The sequence below is a fragment of the Carettochelys insculpta genome, chromosome 6, assembly GCF_033958435.1.
Source record: "Carettochelys insculpta isolate YL-2023 chromosome 6, ASM3395843v1, whole genome shotgun sequence".
In the NCBI taxonomy this organism is placed as follows: Eukaryota; Metazoa; Chordata; order Testudines; family Carettochelyidae; genus Carettochelys; species Carettochelys insculpta.
Window position 1 is genome coordinate 64,411,639 of NC_134142.1, and position 17,085 is coordinate 64,428,723.

The 17,085-nt window shown below is 43.2% G+C and overlaps 1 protein-coding gene across 1 annotated transcript in view; it reads right to left on the reverse strand.

The window, feature by feature from the left end:
• The window catches only part of UBR1 (ubiquitin protein ligase E3 component n-recognin 1), a 177,757-nt gene that overhangs the window by 112,783 nt on the left and 47,889 nt on the right, over window positions 1-17,085 (reverse strand). The window contains exons 9-12 of the mRNA XM_074997084.1: window positions 15,302-15,409; window positions 14,056-14,144; window positions 10,598-10,696; window positions 6,860-7,017 (exon numbers count right to left, since the gene is read on the reverse strand). Coding sequence (XP_074853185.1) covers window positions 6,860-7,017; window positions 10,598-10,696; window positions 14,056-14,144; window positions 15,302-15,409 — 454 coding nt within the window. The remainder of the gene's footprint in view (window positions 1-6,859; window positions 7,018-10,597; window positions 10,697-14,055; window positions 14,145-15,301; window positions 15,410-17,085) is intronic.

The following is a 17,085-nucleotide window of genomic DNA, read 5'->3' on the forward strand; positions in this document are numbered from 1 at the left end:
CAAGGTCAGTGATATGAAATGGAGAGGGAACGGCAACTTCAGGAGGCATTTGAGTACACAGTTAAGGTCCCAAATAGGGACCAGAGGGCATATTGATGGAATGGTGTTTTGCAGACCAGTCAGAAAACGTTTGGTGATAGGATGGGTGAGGAAGAAGATCCCTTCCTCTGCTTGGGGAAATGCCACCAATGCCAGAGCATGCATCTGGACAGTACTGAGGTCTAGGCCTGACTCATACAGGTGCAGCAGGCAGTCAAGGTGTGAGGAGGCACAGGATGATTAGCACCCAACAACTGAGAGAACCATGCCCACTTATAAAGGTAGGATTTGAGGGTGGTCTCCCACCCGCTGTTAATGAGAATCCATTTCACCCCCTCAGAGCATGCAATCTTGTCACTCTGGAAACATGAAGGAGCCATGCATGGAGACGCAGACTGAATGTATTGGGGTGAAAGTTGTGGCCGAAGTCCTGAGACAAAAGGTTGCAGCAAGGAGGACAGGAATACAGAGTTGCCACTGACATCTGGTACAGGTAAGGATATCAAGTTTCTATCGGCCACATCAGGGCCATCAGGATGAGGCAAGCCTGATCCAGTCTGACCTTGAACAGAAGCTCATGAATCAAGAGAAGGGGAGGAAACATGTAAACAAGGGGCGGGTCCCATTTGATGGAGAAGACATCCCCAAGTGAGTGTCTTCCCAGATCATCTTTGGAGCAATAGTGATGGCACTTCCTGTTGACTTGGGTCACAGACAGGTCTATGCACGGCTGGCCCCCAAAGCTGGAACACATGATTGAGGGCTACCATGTTGATTTCCCACTTCTGCTGATTGCTGACAGAGAATGAGGGCATCTGCAGTCGTGTTCAGTACCTGGGGCGATATGTGGCCACTTGAGTAATGTAGTGCTGAAGGCATCAAGTCCACAGTTTTATAGCTTCTGTGCACAGGGATGGGGCACAAAGCCCACCCTGATGGTTGATACAGTGCATGCAAGGTTGTGTCATCTGTGAGGATGCTGACTGACTTGTACATGAAATGCCTCTGGAAATGCCTGCAAGCAAAGCAAACCACTCTGAATTCCAGAAGATTTATGTGGCGTGCTCGCTCAGTGAAGGACCATTTGCTCTGGACCATAAGGGAACCAAATGGGCCCCCACGTCCCATAAGGGGTATTTGTAGTAAGGGTAATAGATGGAAGTGGTTGGTAGAACAGCAACATTGTCTGGACATGTCCACCACTGAAGGGAAGCGAGAACACGCAGCGGAACCGACCAGGATTTGGACAGTGGGCCCCTGGCTGGGGAGCAGCACATGGCCAGCCAGGACTGTGAGCACCTCATGTGTTGTCTGGCCAGCTTGACTATGTAAGTGGTGGCAGCCATGTGACTCAGCAGTTTGAGGCACATGTGCACCAGAATGGTTGGAGACAGTCACACCATCAGGATGAAATTGTGCAGGAGCTGGAAGCTTTGAACTGGGAGAGTGGCCCTGGCAGTGGTAGTGTTTATGTGAGCCCCGATGAACACTGGGGACTGTACGGGTTGAAGTGTGAACTTCTTGTGTTTATGTGGAAGCCCAGGCTGAGCAGGCAGTCTGTGGTGACTCTCACCATACAAAGGGCCTCCAAAAACGCTGGCCCTGTTATGAGGCAATCATCCAGACATGGGAAGATGATCACCCTATGACAATAAGGTGGGCGGCCACAACTGCCAGGATCTTGGAGAACTGTGGAGAGCCGGAACAGGAAGACCTGGTATTGGTAGTTGGGGGACCCCACCGTAAAGTGAAGCAAGCACCTGTGCGCAAGGTGGATTGTGATGTGGAATTAGGCATCTTGTAAGTTAAGAGTTGAGAGCCAGTAGTCTCTGTCCAGGGCTGGAGTAATAGTTGCGAGAGTCGTCATCTTGAATCATTGATAGAGAATGTATTTGTTGAGCCTCCACAGGTCAAGGATGGGCCTTCCCCCCACTTCCCCACTATTTTTCTGAGTTACGAAGTATGTGGAATAGAATCCCCTGCCCTGAAACTCCACTGGGATTGGCTCAATGGCACCCAGATGATCTGTACCTCTTGTTTGAGCAGATGCTTGTGAGAAAGGTCCCTGAAGACAGACAGGGTAGGGTGTGCACGTTGGGGAGGGGAGAGTAGAGGTGAGCAGGATGGAATGCCCCAGGCCACCAGACCCAGGACCCATTTGTCTGAGGTAACAGCAGCCCAGAGGTGGAAAAAAAGGTGGAAGCAGTGGTTGAATGAATGGAGACCAGACTGTGTGGCAGCTGGAATAGGAAGACCTCCCAGGCTCCTGACCAAACCCTCAAAACGTCTGCTTAGGCTGTTGAGGGTGGGATGTCACAGACTGTTGAAGAGGTTATCGGTGAGGTTTTTGCCACTAGGATCTGTGCTGCTGGCAAGGTTTCAAGCATTGTAGATATTGCTTGGATGGCTCTCACGGTCATTGATATGGAGCCAATGAGCCTGCTTTAATGAGTGGGGCACGGGGGTTGTGTGTGCATTCCCAGCAAGCACAGTGTGGTTCAAGAATCCTTTATCGAGTGCAGGACCTCGTTCATTTTCTCCACAAATAGGTGTTTGTTGAAAGGGAGGTCCTTCACCTTCTGCTGTTGGTCTTTGGGGAGCCCAAAAGGTTGGCGCCATAACAGAGGCTGTGACTCTAGCCACTGTGTCTGCCAGGTCCATTGTGGACCGGAGCACCATCTGGGTGATGGTGTGTGCTTCGTGTATTTCATTCATGAGGGCCGGGCATTGCTGCTCAGGTAAGGAGGAAACCAGTTCTTGCAGTTTGGAATAGTTAAGATGGTCATAGTGAGCCAGTATAGCTGCATAGTTCACCACCCACAGGAGCAACATGACTGAACAAAAAAAAAAACAACCTTTGCATCCCAGGATGTCCCAATTCTTGCTTGTCGTGTCCCGAGGAGTGGAATAAAAGGACTTGGTTTTGTTATGGATGGTGCTCACAACAAACGAGTTTAGTTGTGGATGGGTGAACAGTAACTCTGCATCCTTAGAGGCCACAGAAGAGTGTTTGTTAGCCCTCTTGTTGGTGAAAGGAATGGATACTGGTATCTACCAAATGACATTTGTAGGGTCCATTATGACTTTGTCCATAGGCATCGCAATTCTGGAGAAGGTGGGAGGCTGCAGGGTGCGGAGAAGTCTATACTGTTTGACTGGTACCTCCTGCAGGTCCTTCCCCTAAGCCTGGGACACCCACCAAAATAGCTCCTGAAAAGCCTGAGAGTTGTCCGTAGGGGGAGATGAGATGGAGATTACTGCACCATCTGGTAAGATGAGGAGTGATGCAGTGGGGACCTGTCTTCACCCTCCAACAGGGAATCCTCAGCCTCAGAATGCTGAGATGGTGGATATGTTGCCAATGTGGTGGGCTGCAGGGAGACAGGGCAGTCTCTGGACACAACCGATGGTGCTGATGGAGCACGAAAGCAGAGCAACTATGCCTGCCAAGGTGACCCTTGAGCTGGTTCTTGCTGATATGGGTAGTGGTGTGCATGCCACGGTGGGGTGGCTGTGGGTAAGCCGTGGTAGGCAGCACATCTTCCCAGTTGGAGTGCATGAAGCTCAAGTGCTGTGACGAAAAGATACACCTGGGATGGGTGGTTTGTCTCGAGTCAGGCAAGAATCTGAGCGTATAGATGAACACGGGCATGGGTGCTGCATCATATGGTGCGGCGAGTTGGGTGGTGCCAGTGCCATGCGTGCCCTCTGTGATGAATCTCTGCAGTGCCTGTTGGATACAGTGCCACACTCTGGTGCTGGGGGCTTCAGTGAAGCAGTGTCTCGGTGCCACTTCAACACCTTGTCCAGCGCTGCCCTGGACTTGCACGGTGCTGAGTCTGGTGCCTCATGTGAGCAGCACAGAGATTTGGAGCAGTGCCGCCCATGCTCCAATTCTGGCACCAAAGGCAGAGTCTTAGTTTTTGAGGCCTCCTTACGCCCAGGAGTAGAGGTGGCCAAAGCTGGCAGTGCTGATGGCATCGGAGGTGCCAAATGCTGGCGGTTTGGTTCTGAGCGCACCCGCTTTAGCAGTGTCAGCTTAGACGGTTCTGGGGAAAATCGCAGCAATCTTTTCAACTGGCGTGGACCGTGAGGATGGCGCTGGAGAAGGGCCTGCCTTTGAGGCTGGAGTGCTGACCAAGGTTGAGAGAGACGCAGAGTCTGTACCCTTGGTCTCCTGTGCTGGTTTCTCAGTGGAGGGACTTTTCATAAAAGTAAGTCTTGAGCCTACTGAGGCTGGGGCAATGGGTGCAGGATTGGGTTTGGTGACACTTAATGCAGGACGTGTGGCTATCGGAGGCCAGCATGGCTTCCTAGCATGTTCTGCATCGCTTGGAGCCTGGCATGGTGATGATGCACCAACTAATTCTAATACTAAGCTTAACTTTTTTTTTTTTTTTTTTTTTTTTTTTTTTGGGCTTTTGTGAATTTTAATAGGAGAAATAACTTAGATAGGGAGAGCAAACACTAAGTAAGTAATTAACTTTTCTTTGTCTTTTAGCGAGCGAGTGAGAGGGAAGCTCCGTCAGCAGCTCAGGACGGTAGAGAAGGAACTGACGTGCATGCCAGATAGCACAAGGAGGCACTATTGCACATGGGTGGCATGGGAAACCATGGCTACGTAAGAGTCCCTGAGCACCAGCGCGAGGATGCACTGACACCCAGAGTGGAACACCTCCAGGGACACAACTTGAAGAAGAATTGGATTTTTACCAGCTCTAGTTATCTGTGGTGCCACTTCAGATTTCTGAATACAAACAACTCAGCTTATTTTAGCATTGATAACAGGAAAAGAAAAGATGTTGTTCTATAAAGTCCTTTACACCATTGTGAAATTTCTCTTTACAGTCACCACTAACTAAAAGGCTTGTAAGACTTCCAACACTGTAACTGTAAACCATTTTTGAGAGGGCATAATACTCAGCAATATTTACTACTCATCATCAATAGTGGGAATATTCGATATGAAATAAAGTGAAGCAATAAGGCAGAGCTTGGAAATAGAATTTAATAAATTTTGCAGTTTTGTACTTTTTAGTGAATTCAGGATCCATCCCAGTCATTTGCACAGTTAATGTATTTTTGCTAAGTCTTTTTGAGCAAGGTCAATAACAGGTGTTCTCATGACATACATTTGCTTGACTTCAAAGTTTTTTTATAATTTCATCTAATGCCAACTGAATAAATGCCCTTTGCTTGACCTACTGCGAGAGTTTCTAGGGGAAAAAACTAAATTAGAATGAAGTCTTCTTGGGTTGCACATACAAGCAGCCACAATAAAGCTATAGTATATGTTAGGAGTACCATCACTGTCTGAATTTAGGGAACTTTGACTTTTTTCATTAAGCAGCTTTACCTGAAGAACTAGTATAATGGCTGCTCTTCATTATGCTATTTCAGCTTGTGTCCTGAATTAAGTTTTTACATTAAAAATTGCATTGGACTAAAGCCTTTACCCATCATCAAAATAATTTCAGTAAAGGAACCAGATCGAAGTCTCAGTGCACTAAATGAAAATAATTGCATTAATTTTAAGGCAAATTAGATTGGGCCTTGAAGTGAGATGTGTAATAAGCCTCCTCACAAACACAACATTTTAAATGAAAAGGAATCTTTTCTTCCTCTAGAGACAAAGTTGTACTGTAGGGAAGAATCTTTCACTGTCAAGGACAAGGGCTTAATATAATAGGTCATTTCTAGTAGTCATTTCTAGGGAGTATGTATTTATCACCATGAATTTAGTCTAGGATGATGAGTTTGCAAAAATAGTTGATAAACCCACTGTTCCCTGGAGATTCTCATTGCTTTATGTAAAATAAAAGGGTTTTAGAACTTATTGACTTATTTTCAGTTCACGTTTTATTGCCTTTTAACACTAACATCTAAAACTTTTATTTTTTGACCATAAAATCACAAAGAAAGAAATAAAAATAATTGGCATCTTAATAGTTTTATGGAAAGAAAAAATAACTGACCCCCTTTAAAAGATGCAAAAATAGTATCAGAGTAGCTATTTCCATGAGCAATGATCCAGCAATTGTATCTTTCCATATAAAGATTGATAAATGGTTGACTTTCATCATTCTAACTGATATCAATTTATTTCTGAACACACTACAGTGTCTCCAAATAAATTGTGTTGCCTGTTTACAGTTGGGATCACGAACGTGAATATACAAACAGTATCCAGTGAGGTTTAAAGAAGTAAAATCTCTGCTTATTTGCCTAGTTACAGTATTTTTAGTTTACATGATGCACAACCTAAACCTATGTAAGAGAACTTGAAACACGCAGTTGTCTCTGCTGTAATCAAAATGTTCTTAGCAAACTTCATTAAGAATAACATGCTGAGGAATAAAACAGCACTCGTAGCACTTTAAAGAATAACAAAATGATTTATTCAGTGATGAGTTTTCGTGGGACAAACCCACTTCATCAGATCAATCAATGGTCACAACATTCTTTTGCTTATGGATCTATGAACTTGAACATCTCATCAACTGCCATTAGTGTGGACTTAGATACATTAACAATTTAAAACTAATCCACCACCGTTGTGTGTCACTAACCTCAAATCAGCATGACCTTCACTCTCAACTTCAGTATGCACTATGCCGGCATTATCAAAACCACAAAGAAATGCCAATAAGAGCCAGCTTATGAGGGCAAAAAGAAAGAATGTACTCTGGGTTTCTCACAGTACTGCAATTTGCAGGTGGTTTTTTTGTTTAAACTATTAGACTCTACTTTAAAGTAAGGTAACAACGAGGAAATATGTTTGTGGAAGATTTTCAAACTCCCACCTCAGATGTACACTTACTTGAGGTCACATATGACTGCATACACCCGACTCAGTTTGTCCTGGCTGTAACCCTGGAAGTTGAACTTGTCGTTCTTGTCCAGATACTCTGGCAGCACTTCCAGTAGTGTCTCTGTGATGACGGCAATTATATTTTGCTCTTCAATAAGAAGACGTGCCTGTGTAGAAAATGATGTTTCAACACTAACAACCTCCCTGGCTGCAAGAAGATACAGACTAACCCTCTGCATCTATTAATTCATCATTTGGATATTTCACACTTGTGGCAAAGCAGCCTACAGTTTGCAAGATATTCTCTACTGCTGTGTGTCAGATGAGTGACACTCACAGGAAAGAGGATGGTGTCTAAAAATGCATAATGCTGTACTGCAGTTTTGATGCCCTAGTACAGCTTTTCCCGAACTGTGTTCCATGTGATGTGAATAGGTGTTGTTGAAAAAATTTTGATGCTAGTCATATTTTTCCTTCTAAAATATTAAGTAAAATGTGTGTATCAAAATTTGAAGGGTATTTAGATGGTAGGTATACTTAATATTTATAACATTCACAATAGTATAGTTGTTACATGACTCTTGCTGAAGTAGAGATGCAAAACCACTCTTCCCTTTAAAAAAAACCTATCAAGTTACCTATTTTTATTTTCCAGTAGTTTTCTGTAAACATGTATTTTATAAAAACAAAATTTAAAAGTATTTTTCATACCTAATTAGTTCTACATTTCTTTTTCATAAAAATGTTTTTAAACTTTAAGGAAAGGCAGTCCTTTTTTGAACAATATTGTCACTTCTATTTTTTGAACAAAAGAAGGACGCTAACCACCCTCCTTTCAGCTGTTACATTGATGTTTTGTCTTGTACTGAATTTTTGTGCTAAATTATAGGGTTGCTAACTATCCCCCATCACAACGCATATTAGTTGTTCAGTAAGATGATTTCCTCTTGTTATTTTTTGCTCTTCGTAAAATAGAAGACTTCAAAAAAACTAAGTCTGTTAAATCAACTTTTGAGCATTATGTGCAACAACTTTTCAGTATGAAACCCTGCCTCCAGTCCTGGACCAGCATGGATGTGTTCTGTTAATATATTCCAAGCCCAAAAGTGTTCTATAGTCAAATTAGTTTGGGAAACACAAGCCCAATTCAATACACAATGCCAGGACCTGAAACATGAGACTATATAAAAAAAAAAAAAAAGAGTATCTTTAGCTTCTGACCAACTTCCATATCATCCTCCTTAGAAAGGTGAGATTTCTTTCTATCTGTGAGACAGTCACCCAATACAGGTCTCCTGCAGTAGAAGGTTTGCCAAGGGACAAGACTGAGTCTGCTTTATGCTACTGTAATAGCAATAATGCCAGGCAGTAAGGTTCTCTCCTGAAAAGAAGATAGCTGTGAGCTGGCAGAGAGTGTGGCCAGAGCCAGAGGGATTTATGCTAGTTCAGTGGCTCCTACCATGGATCTTCTGTAGGAAAATTAAAGTCGATATGAGTTAAAGCTCATGGAAAGCTTAAGGAAGAGGTATAACCACAACACTGACTGCCCTATGTCCAGGTGAATTCTCCTTCTTCCTGCACACATTTAATCCCCTCCTGCGCCAGTTCTGTGGAATTTGGCTCATTTTCCATATGCTAATATTTTTATATAATGCAGGGTTGGGAACTTTTTTCAGATCGGGGGCCACTGACCCACAGGAAAATCAGTTGGGGGGGGCCCCACATACAAGTGAGAAGCAAAATCAAAAACAAAAAAACTAAACCAAACCAACCCAGACAACCAAACACGCTTTCTAAAACCTAGCTCCCCAAGGAGGAGGAGAAATGTGGCCCCTAGCTGAGAAGGTAACAGGAAAAAAAAGACACCCACCTCACTCCCCTCAAGCTCTAGTCCCACAGATGGGCAGGGGAGACACCAAGACTCAAGGTAAGGCTCAGCCCCTTGGGGCTGGAGTATATCTTCTGTGGGCCCAGACTAGTAGATTTTGTGGGGCCCCCAGGGCTTGGGTGGCCAAAAATCAGGAGTTCAGTGTGCAGAACGGGCTGTCAGAGAGAGGGCTGTGGGTAGGCATGTGGGGTCTGGGTGGAAAGTAGGGTGCAGAAGTGGGCTGGGGGACACAGGAGGAAGGTGCAAGAGAGGGAAGAGGATGGGGACGTGGAGTGTGGGTGAGAGGGACGTGCAGAGGGGGATTCAGGGTCTGGGGATGAAGGGAGTGCAGGAGGGGGGGCAGTGGATGGGGGCAACTACCCAGCATAGCTCCTGGGGAGATCCTGCAGGTGTCTGCACAGCCATAGTGGGGTGGAGGGAAACTGCCTCTGCAGACATCACCCCCAGATGCTCCCATTTGCTATGGTTCCCGGGCAATGGGAGTGATGCAGGGTGATTCCCTCAGCACACAAGAGTCGCTTCCTCCCTCCCATGCCAGCAGGCAGAGCTCATGGTCTGGATGCCACCCATTGTTTGCCTTGATCAGGCCTGGAAGGCTCAAGACTCAGGGCTCTACCCTGACCTCTGGGAGCAGGGAGCTGGGAGCTGTCACTGGGACTCCAGCCACAGTGTCCCACCCTGTGTAGCTGGAGTGCCAGCACCAGTTCACCCTGCTGAAAGGGTGGGAGGGGCCAAGCTCAGAGCCTCTCATGCCAGATCAAGGCAAGCTGTGGGCTGCATCCATAGGCTCCCCACTCCAAGTTAGTGCTTGACGTGAAAGGCAAAAGTGCAAAGGAAATAAAATGTGTCAGTGTCCTCTGTTTCTTTATGACGTAAACTGGCATACAAATTTAACACATACAGCCACTCCTGATTTTTACTTCAGAAAAATTACAAACACCAAATATTGCCTCCTCCCCACATTTTTTTTTTTTTTTTTTTTGGTGGGGGATGCTAATGGACTCTCTCTCATTCTTCTGTTGGAGGAAGACAGGTACCAAATCTTTCACCTAGAGCAGACATTGTCAAACTCCAGCACACGGTGACCTCCGACTGACAAAAGAATTCCCAGCCCCAGGAGTGAAGCTTGTGCTTCAGCCCTGGGCACCACAAAGTCGAAGCCAGCCCTGGCAACCTCATTTAAAGGGAGTCTCAACCCACAGTTGAGAACCCCTGGCCTAGAGAGTCTAAGTTTTGGCAACAGTTCAAGTTACAGAAATGTCCAAAACATTTGTTAACAAGCTGAACAAAAATCATTCACCTCAACTTATCATACTTTACTTCTTTAACAGTTGCAGTGACAAACTATTAGTTCCCCAGCCATTCAGAAAGTTTTCCTTGAAAGACAAAGTAGAAGAGATCTCAATTTCTAATGTAAAACCAAGCACGAGCTCTACCTTTGAAACATACAGAGATGCTCCTTATGCCTGTCTTTTAGGGCTTCATCATACTTTGTTCTCTCACTTCCTCACCCCTACCCTGCTCCCCTTCAATTTTTTCGTTACAGAAAAGGTAAATCTTGCTGTTTATATGGAAAGATAATGGAGCAGCAGATGAACAGAAATTTAGTCGATATATAGAATTATCTTGCACAGAACTCCATTCACTTGCATTTCTTCTCATTTCTGGGAAAAATGTTCATATAAACTTCAGACAAAACCACCATGACCCTTTTATCTTAGGGGAATTCTAAATATCCTTTTTGCTTTGACTACAAACACATGGAAACAGCCTACAAATGTTGAATAGTCTACAGATAAGGTGTTGTGAGAAACTCTCCACGATCATGACAGATTTACTGAGGTGTTGGTTATACGTACCAGAGTGGGTACAGTGAACATCTGAACTGAGAGTGCAGTCACTGAGATACTTCTAGCATGGTCATCACTAATATATTCTTTTTGCAATGGCTTGTAATACTGTAAAAAATGGGAACATGGGGAAAAACGGTTAGCAGCAAAAGCTAGATAAAAAAAATTACTTTTCACTTGGAAGACACTACACATAAAATAGGTGTCTATCACTCCCCAACAGCTCCAGATAAACACCATGAACTGCACAAAGCCCCATATCTAGCATAGCACTTCATGTGCTTAACTTTACAGCATGAGTAGTACCGCTGCTGCTTCTTTAAAAGTTAAGTGATTTGCTAGATGGAACCTGCTTCCCTCATGGGAGAAAGAGGGCAGTATGAGGACATAAAATACACATATGCACAGAATCAAGAAATCTGCCTCTAAGTTCTTGAAATTGGAAGAATCATAAAATAGGTCTTTATTGCCTCCACAGAATACAATATGGACTGTTCTGTTGAAGAGTTGCCACCAAAAGCTCTACAGATTCAGCATAATTCTTTCCCTTACAAGCCCACTCCAAAGGAGGAGCATTGAGAGCCATTTGTATTTTTGACTAGTAATGAAGCAGATTCTCTCTCATAAGAAAAAGGCTCTGCTAGCCCTTACATCCATTTCTCACGTACAGTAGACCCTCAAGTTACATGAGGGTTCCGTTCCACACACCCTCACGTAACCTGAATTTCACTTAATTAGGGGTCCAGCTTTTTCCCTGATGGAACACACGTTCTGCAGCCAGGGAAGCAGCAGCAGAAAGGTAAGTCCTGGGGTTGTGTGGGGGGACAGCTGGGGAGTTTTAAGCCTGGTGGTGGGTTGGAGCTGTGGGAGGCAGGGACTAAGCCTGTGGTAGGTTAGGGCTGCAGGGGGGCAAGCGATGGAGCTGAGCTGGAGCTGTGCACAGGGGGCTTGAACTTAAGGGGAGGATGGAACCAGAGCTGCGTGAGGGAGGTTTGAACCAGGGCAGGGATGTTAAACCAGAGCCGTGCGTGGGGGGTTGAACTGGGGCTGCACAAGGGGGGCTTGAACCAGGGCAGGGGCTTGCAGTGGGATGGAACTGGGGCCACGCGAGAGGGGTTTGAACCAGGGTGGGGACGGGGAGCACGGCTTGAACTGGAGGCACGTGCAGGGCATTTAACCTGGGGTGGGAGGATGGAACCAGGGCTGCATGCGGGGAGTGGAACCAGGGTGGGAGGATGGAACCAGAGCTGCCCATGGGGGGTTTAAACCAGGGTTGGGGAGGTTGAGCTGGAGCCAGAGACAGGCATGGGGTTGTGGGTAAGCCAGAAGTGCACGTGGGTGGTGAGCTGGCAGGTTGGTTGAGCCAGAGTTGCGCCTGAGGGGTGGTGAGCTCGAGCCGGGTGAGGGTGGGGGTGGTGAGCAGAGCTGACGGGGGGCTGAGCCAGGGGTATACAGAGACGGGGGGAGGGAACTGATCCAGGGCTGGAGGGAGTGAGTTAAGCGCAACTGGAAATCTCGCACTTCCAGAGTTTACTGTAGGAATCGGTGGTCAGCTGTGTAAGAGCAGGACTGCGTACTCTGGGTTTGTGTACTCTAAGACCTTACAGTATTGCATCTCAGACAGTTTTCTTTTTACTCACCGTTTCAATGGTACCAGAAATTGCAGTACCATGTAGTAAAGCAAAAGATACTGTGCTCATCACTGCTGCATCTATACCTACACATACATGAGTATTTATACTCACTCATCTAAAGTGGGAATTGAATCAATGACCTTCAAAGTCTCATACTTTCTGGCTGAGCTAGGAGGATTGCTACTATGCTCAATGTTGAAAGTTCATTAGTTTACAAACAACATAATTCTCAGTAGCTCTAAAATTAGTCTCAGTATAGCAAACCTACGGTTTTAATCCTCCATTCCATTATGGTATGGCTGAACTTGAACCCCATTTTAAATGAGAGAAATATTGTTGGCTCTCTGGGCCAAAGAACTTGGCATATATCTCAACTAGTGAATACAGCTTACAAGATTGTGTGTGTTTTGTTCTCTGTTGTATACTATGTATATCCTTAAGTGTACGCAGTATTGCTCGTCAGTCACAGCATAAACTTCTTTCAAGCTTGAAGCATAAAGAGCAGTTCTGCTTTGAATCCAGTATCCACAGAACTTTGCTGTTATAATTTCATAAAAAGGATAAGTATCAGAGAGGTAGCCAAGTTAGTCTGTATCTTCAAACACAAGAAGAAGTCCTGTAGCACCTCACAGACTAACATATTTTGGAGCATAAGCTTTTCTGGGCAAACACCCGCTTCATCAGATTCTTGAGCTAGGAAGGGTTCAAAGGAGGATTTGAAGAGGGAGGAAAAAAAAATTTCAGAGCTGCAATTCATTTGCAAATTTGACTCCATTAACCACGGATTGATCAGAGATTGGGAGGGGTTAGTCCATTACAAAAGCAGTTTCTCTGCTCTTGATGCTTACACCTCCATGTCAGCAACTGACAAATGGGCCACATCCTTGACTGAACTGACTTCATTTCTCCTCTCTGGATGTTCACAACTCCACATTAACTGCTGATAATGGGCCACATCCACCCTGACTGAATAGACCTTGTCAGCTCTGGTCCTCCCCTTTACTGAGACTCCCTCTTTAAATCCCCTTCTGAAACCGCGCCAGTCACGAATCTGACGAAGCGGATCTTTGCCTGCAAAAGCTAATGCTCCAAAATATCTGTCTATAAAGTGCCACAGGACTTCTTGTTGTTTATAAAAGGATACATTAGCCATGTACCTCAGTAAGGTTTTGTCAAGCATTATTTAGAATCCTGTATTTCAGATGGAGAGCATCTACACTGCCTTTCTGTACAAACAGATAATGACCTTAAAGCTGATAACAATATTGACATTACAAAAACACCTTCCTGAAATTCAACCAGTGAACATGCAAAATATTTATAAAAAGACTATCAACAGATGGTTTAATGGGATTATCAATTTAATGAACATTTAAGGAGGGCAGAAACATAAAAGGTACTCTGAGAAACCATTTCATTTATGTCATAGAACAATGTTTCCCAAATGTAAAACATTTGTGTACCCCTTTCAGGACTTAGGGCCTATCAGCTTACCTCCTCTTTCCCAGTGCTGCCCAGTGCTTATCTCCTAATTTTTAGTAATTTATTTTCTGATACCTATCCCTTGAAATCCTTTCGCATACCACTGGCGATATGCATACCACACTTTGGAAAACACTGTCATATATAATTCATTATAATTAACAATACATTTTAACTTTTAAATATAAGGTAAAATACCATGGGCATGGAAGCATGAATAAGAAGAGTTAGGAAATGAAAAGCTGTCTAAGGTTTCACCCAAAACTCTTCTTCTCCAGTTTTTTGGAGATGAAATCACTTCTTTTAAAATGTTTAACTGCTATATGTAAGAAAATATGAACATCTGGTTACCTTCACAAATTCGATAGCAAAAAGCTTTTTGTACTCCATTTCCATGAAAAAACTGCTGAAGATAAGTTCATGAAGGATCTTCCTTGCACCTGTGAAATTAACAAAATGTGTTTTATTCTTATTCCACTAAACTTTTTTCGGTTTTTATGCAGGAATGGGGCAGATAAGAGAAGGAAATTAAAAATCATTAAGGTAATCAGACAGTTATGTATATGTACACATAAATCAACCCACTGGCACATGGCCTCTCTATTATTCATTTCAACAATGCTCATTGGGTATCCACTTCAGAACTCTGGTAGATACAAAAATCCACTTGTCCAAAATGGCTCTGTTTCCCCCAACACTCTTGCAACCCACTAAGCTCAACTTCCTTTTAAATATTCTTAGACCTTGACTCCTTGGCTTTCAAGGAGCAGTCTACATTCAATTGTTGTACCAATTGTACTATACAGAATTTAGAAACAAGCTAACATGCTATAACCTGTGTAACTGCGTCCACACAACAGGATTACAACCAATACAATTATCTTAGTTTCTAAACAGATAAGTTAAATCAGTAAAGGAATTGTACGCAGACAACCCCTTAAAACAGATTTTTTTTTTTTAAATCAACCAAGTCATGTGTGTTAAGAAGAAAGGTTAACAGGTCCTCTGACATTTTGCAGTTTTACTTAGTTTGGAAACAGCAAGAATGTTCTAATTCTGTATGGTTTGCTTCTCCGTTTATGTACAGTTGCTGATAGTCTTGTACTGGACTCTTAAATCCTTTATGCCATCAGGCATACCATTCTTTTCTCAGATATTTTCTACTCTGAGAATTTTGTACAGAATATTCTATCATCAGTAATAAAGGTGTATCTTCCTTTTGTCCTTCACCTAGCCATTACAGATATGTATATAAACAATTATACTTCTGGCACTGTACTTGAAATGGTAACAGACCTTCCACTTTGTAACATTTTATATTTGAGAGCTAGGAGCAGGTTTTCATAGCCATTTCTGTTCTCAGAATAGATCCTCCACAATACACAAATTTTAAAGGAATGGATAGGAGGCAGACACGTTACCAAGAACATCAAATCACATTCATCAACTTCAAATATCTTAGAATTAAGAACTACATTAAAAAGAGTTAACATATATTATCATGGCTTCAACTTCAGGGCAATTATTTAATTTAGGATTTTTCACAAATACATTAAACTGGATTTCCAATAGTTCAGAGTAACTTATGTACACCCACCTTTATGGAGTTTTGCATCCCAAAGCATCAACATGCTTATGAGGCAGGGCTTTTCAGAGTCAACTTCCTCTGTGAGGCATATTTGACAAAAAATCTGGCGGAAATCACCTAGAGAGAGAAGTACCTAGTTTATATAATGTCACTGAAGAAACAAGGGGTCCACCGAACAAAATGCAAGTCTGCTTAAGAGATAATTTCATACAGAAGTTACTTCTAGATTCTGATCTTAAAAAACAAAATCATAGATCACTGACTAACTTTAATAGTTCTACATAAGCATGATTTCAGTATAACCTGTTACTCTGCAGAATAACTTCTCTAATTTACATACAGTAAATTACCTACTTATCAGAGAAATTCAAGAGATTGTGGAGGGCTGACGTTTCACTAGGACGGAGGTCAAGGCAGCCACGCATAGCAAATTCTACACCAAATCTGAACATGGATAGGCAGACCAGGTTGGGGTGTTACTTTATCTCTTCTGGCCTCTACTATGGCTATTCATATAATGTTGGATTACATGGACTTTATGTAAGATTCCAAAATGTCATCTTGTACTTCTTTAAAGCGCCTGATCTGCAAATAATTTGCAGAAGTGTTCTTTGGGATGAATGTATAATAGCCTTTTTTCAAAAGAAAGAAAAGCACTGATGAAGGTGAAGAAGTGGTTTAATTAAGAAATTAGTCCACACAATTAGAGCATGGGTGGGTAATAATTTTCGCTGGGACAGCCACTCTACAAATGTTGGTAAGTTGTCAGAGGCTGCACATTTCTTATTATGAAATTCCATCACCATTTATTGCAAAAAGACCTTTTATGTTCCTTACATAGCAAAGTAATTACATTTAGTAACATTTAATTGAAAACACCATTAACCAAAGCGTATCTTAGAAGGCAATGTATATTACAAACCTTTTTGTGAACCCATGCAAAATTTACAACAGCATTGGGCAAGAGCTGGTCAACAGACCAGATGGTTCACTAGGATTAGCTCTGGCGAGCTACATCTGGCTTATTGCCCACCCCAATCTACTGTCTTCTTTACACAACAATTAAATGTAATAACATTTAACTGAATGCACCATAATAAAAAACTTATCTTAAAAAGGCAATATTTATTACAAACCATTTTATTAACACCTGTAAAATTTGTAACAACACAAACTAAATTTTTTAGTTTCAGCAGTGGGCAATAGCCAGCTGGCAGAATGGACACAGTTCACCAGGGTTAGCCCCTGGAGAGTTACATCTGGCTTCTTGCCCACCCTGAGTTACATTCAACTTATGTTCATTATTAAAATTAAGTGTAGAAGAAAAAATGCAACTCAGTGTGAAAAGGAAAATCTATGATGGGCATTAACAAAGAACACGAAGTCAGGTGTTATTTCTGTTGTTGCAGTGTGGCACACTAGTTCAAGGTGCTCATCACTGATCAAAGACTGATTCTTTGATTTACTGAACTTCTTCAGTGTCTGCCCACAGACTTAAGTTGAGCTGAACAGTTCAAGCATCCTTTGAGCATGAGCCTTGATATTTGCCAAGTTCTGTTCACTGGGAGTAAAATGTGTAAAACTCTAGAAGTGGCATCCATTTGAATTGCTCCATAAGCATCGCATCACATTGCAAGTCAAAAGCTCAATTTGGAGGTCACTTGGAGCACTGTCCACCTCATATGAGAAAGGGGAGGAGAACAAAGCCATGCCATTTTCTATCATTTTAAAATCTATGAGGCAGCGAGAAAACTCAGCATGCAGAGCAAGCAGTAATGATGTGTCTTTTTCCA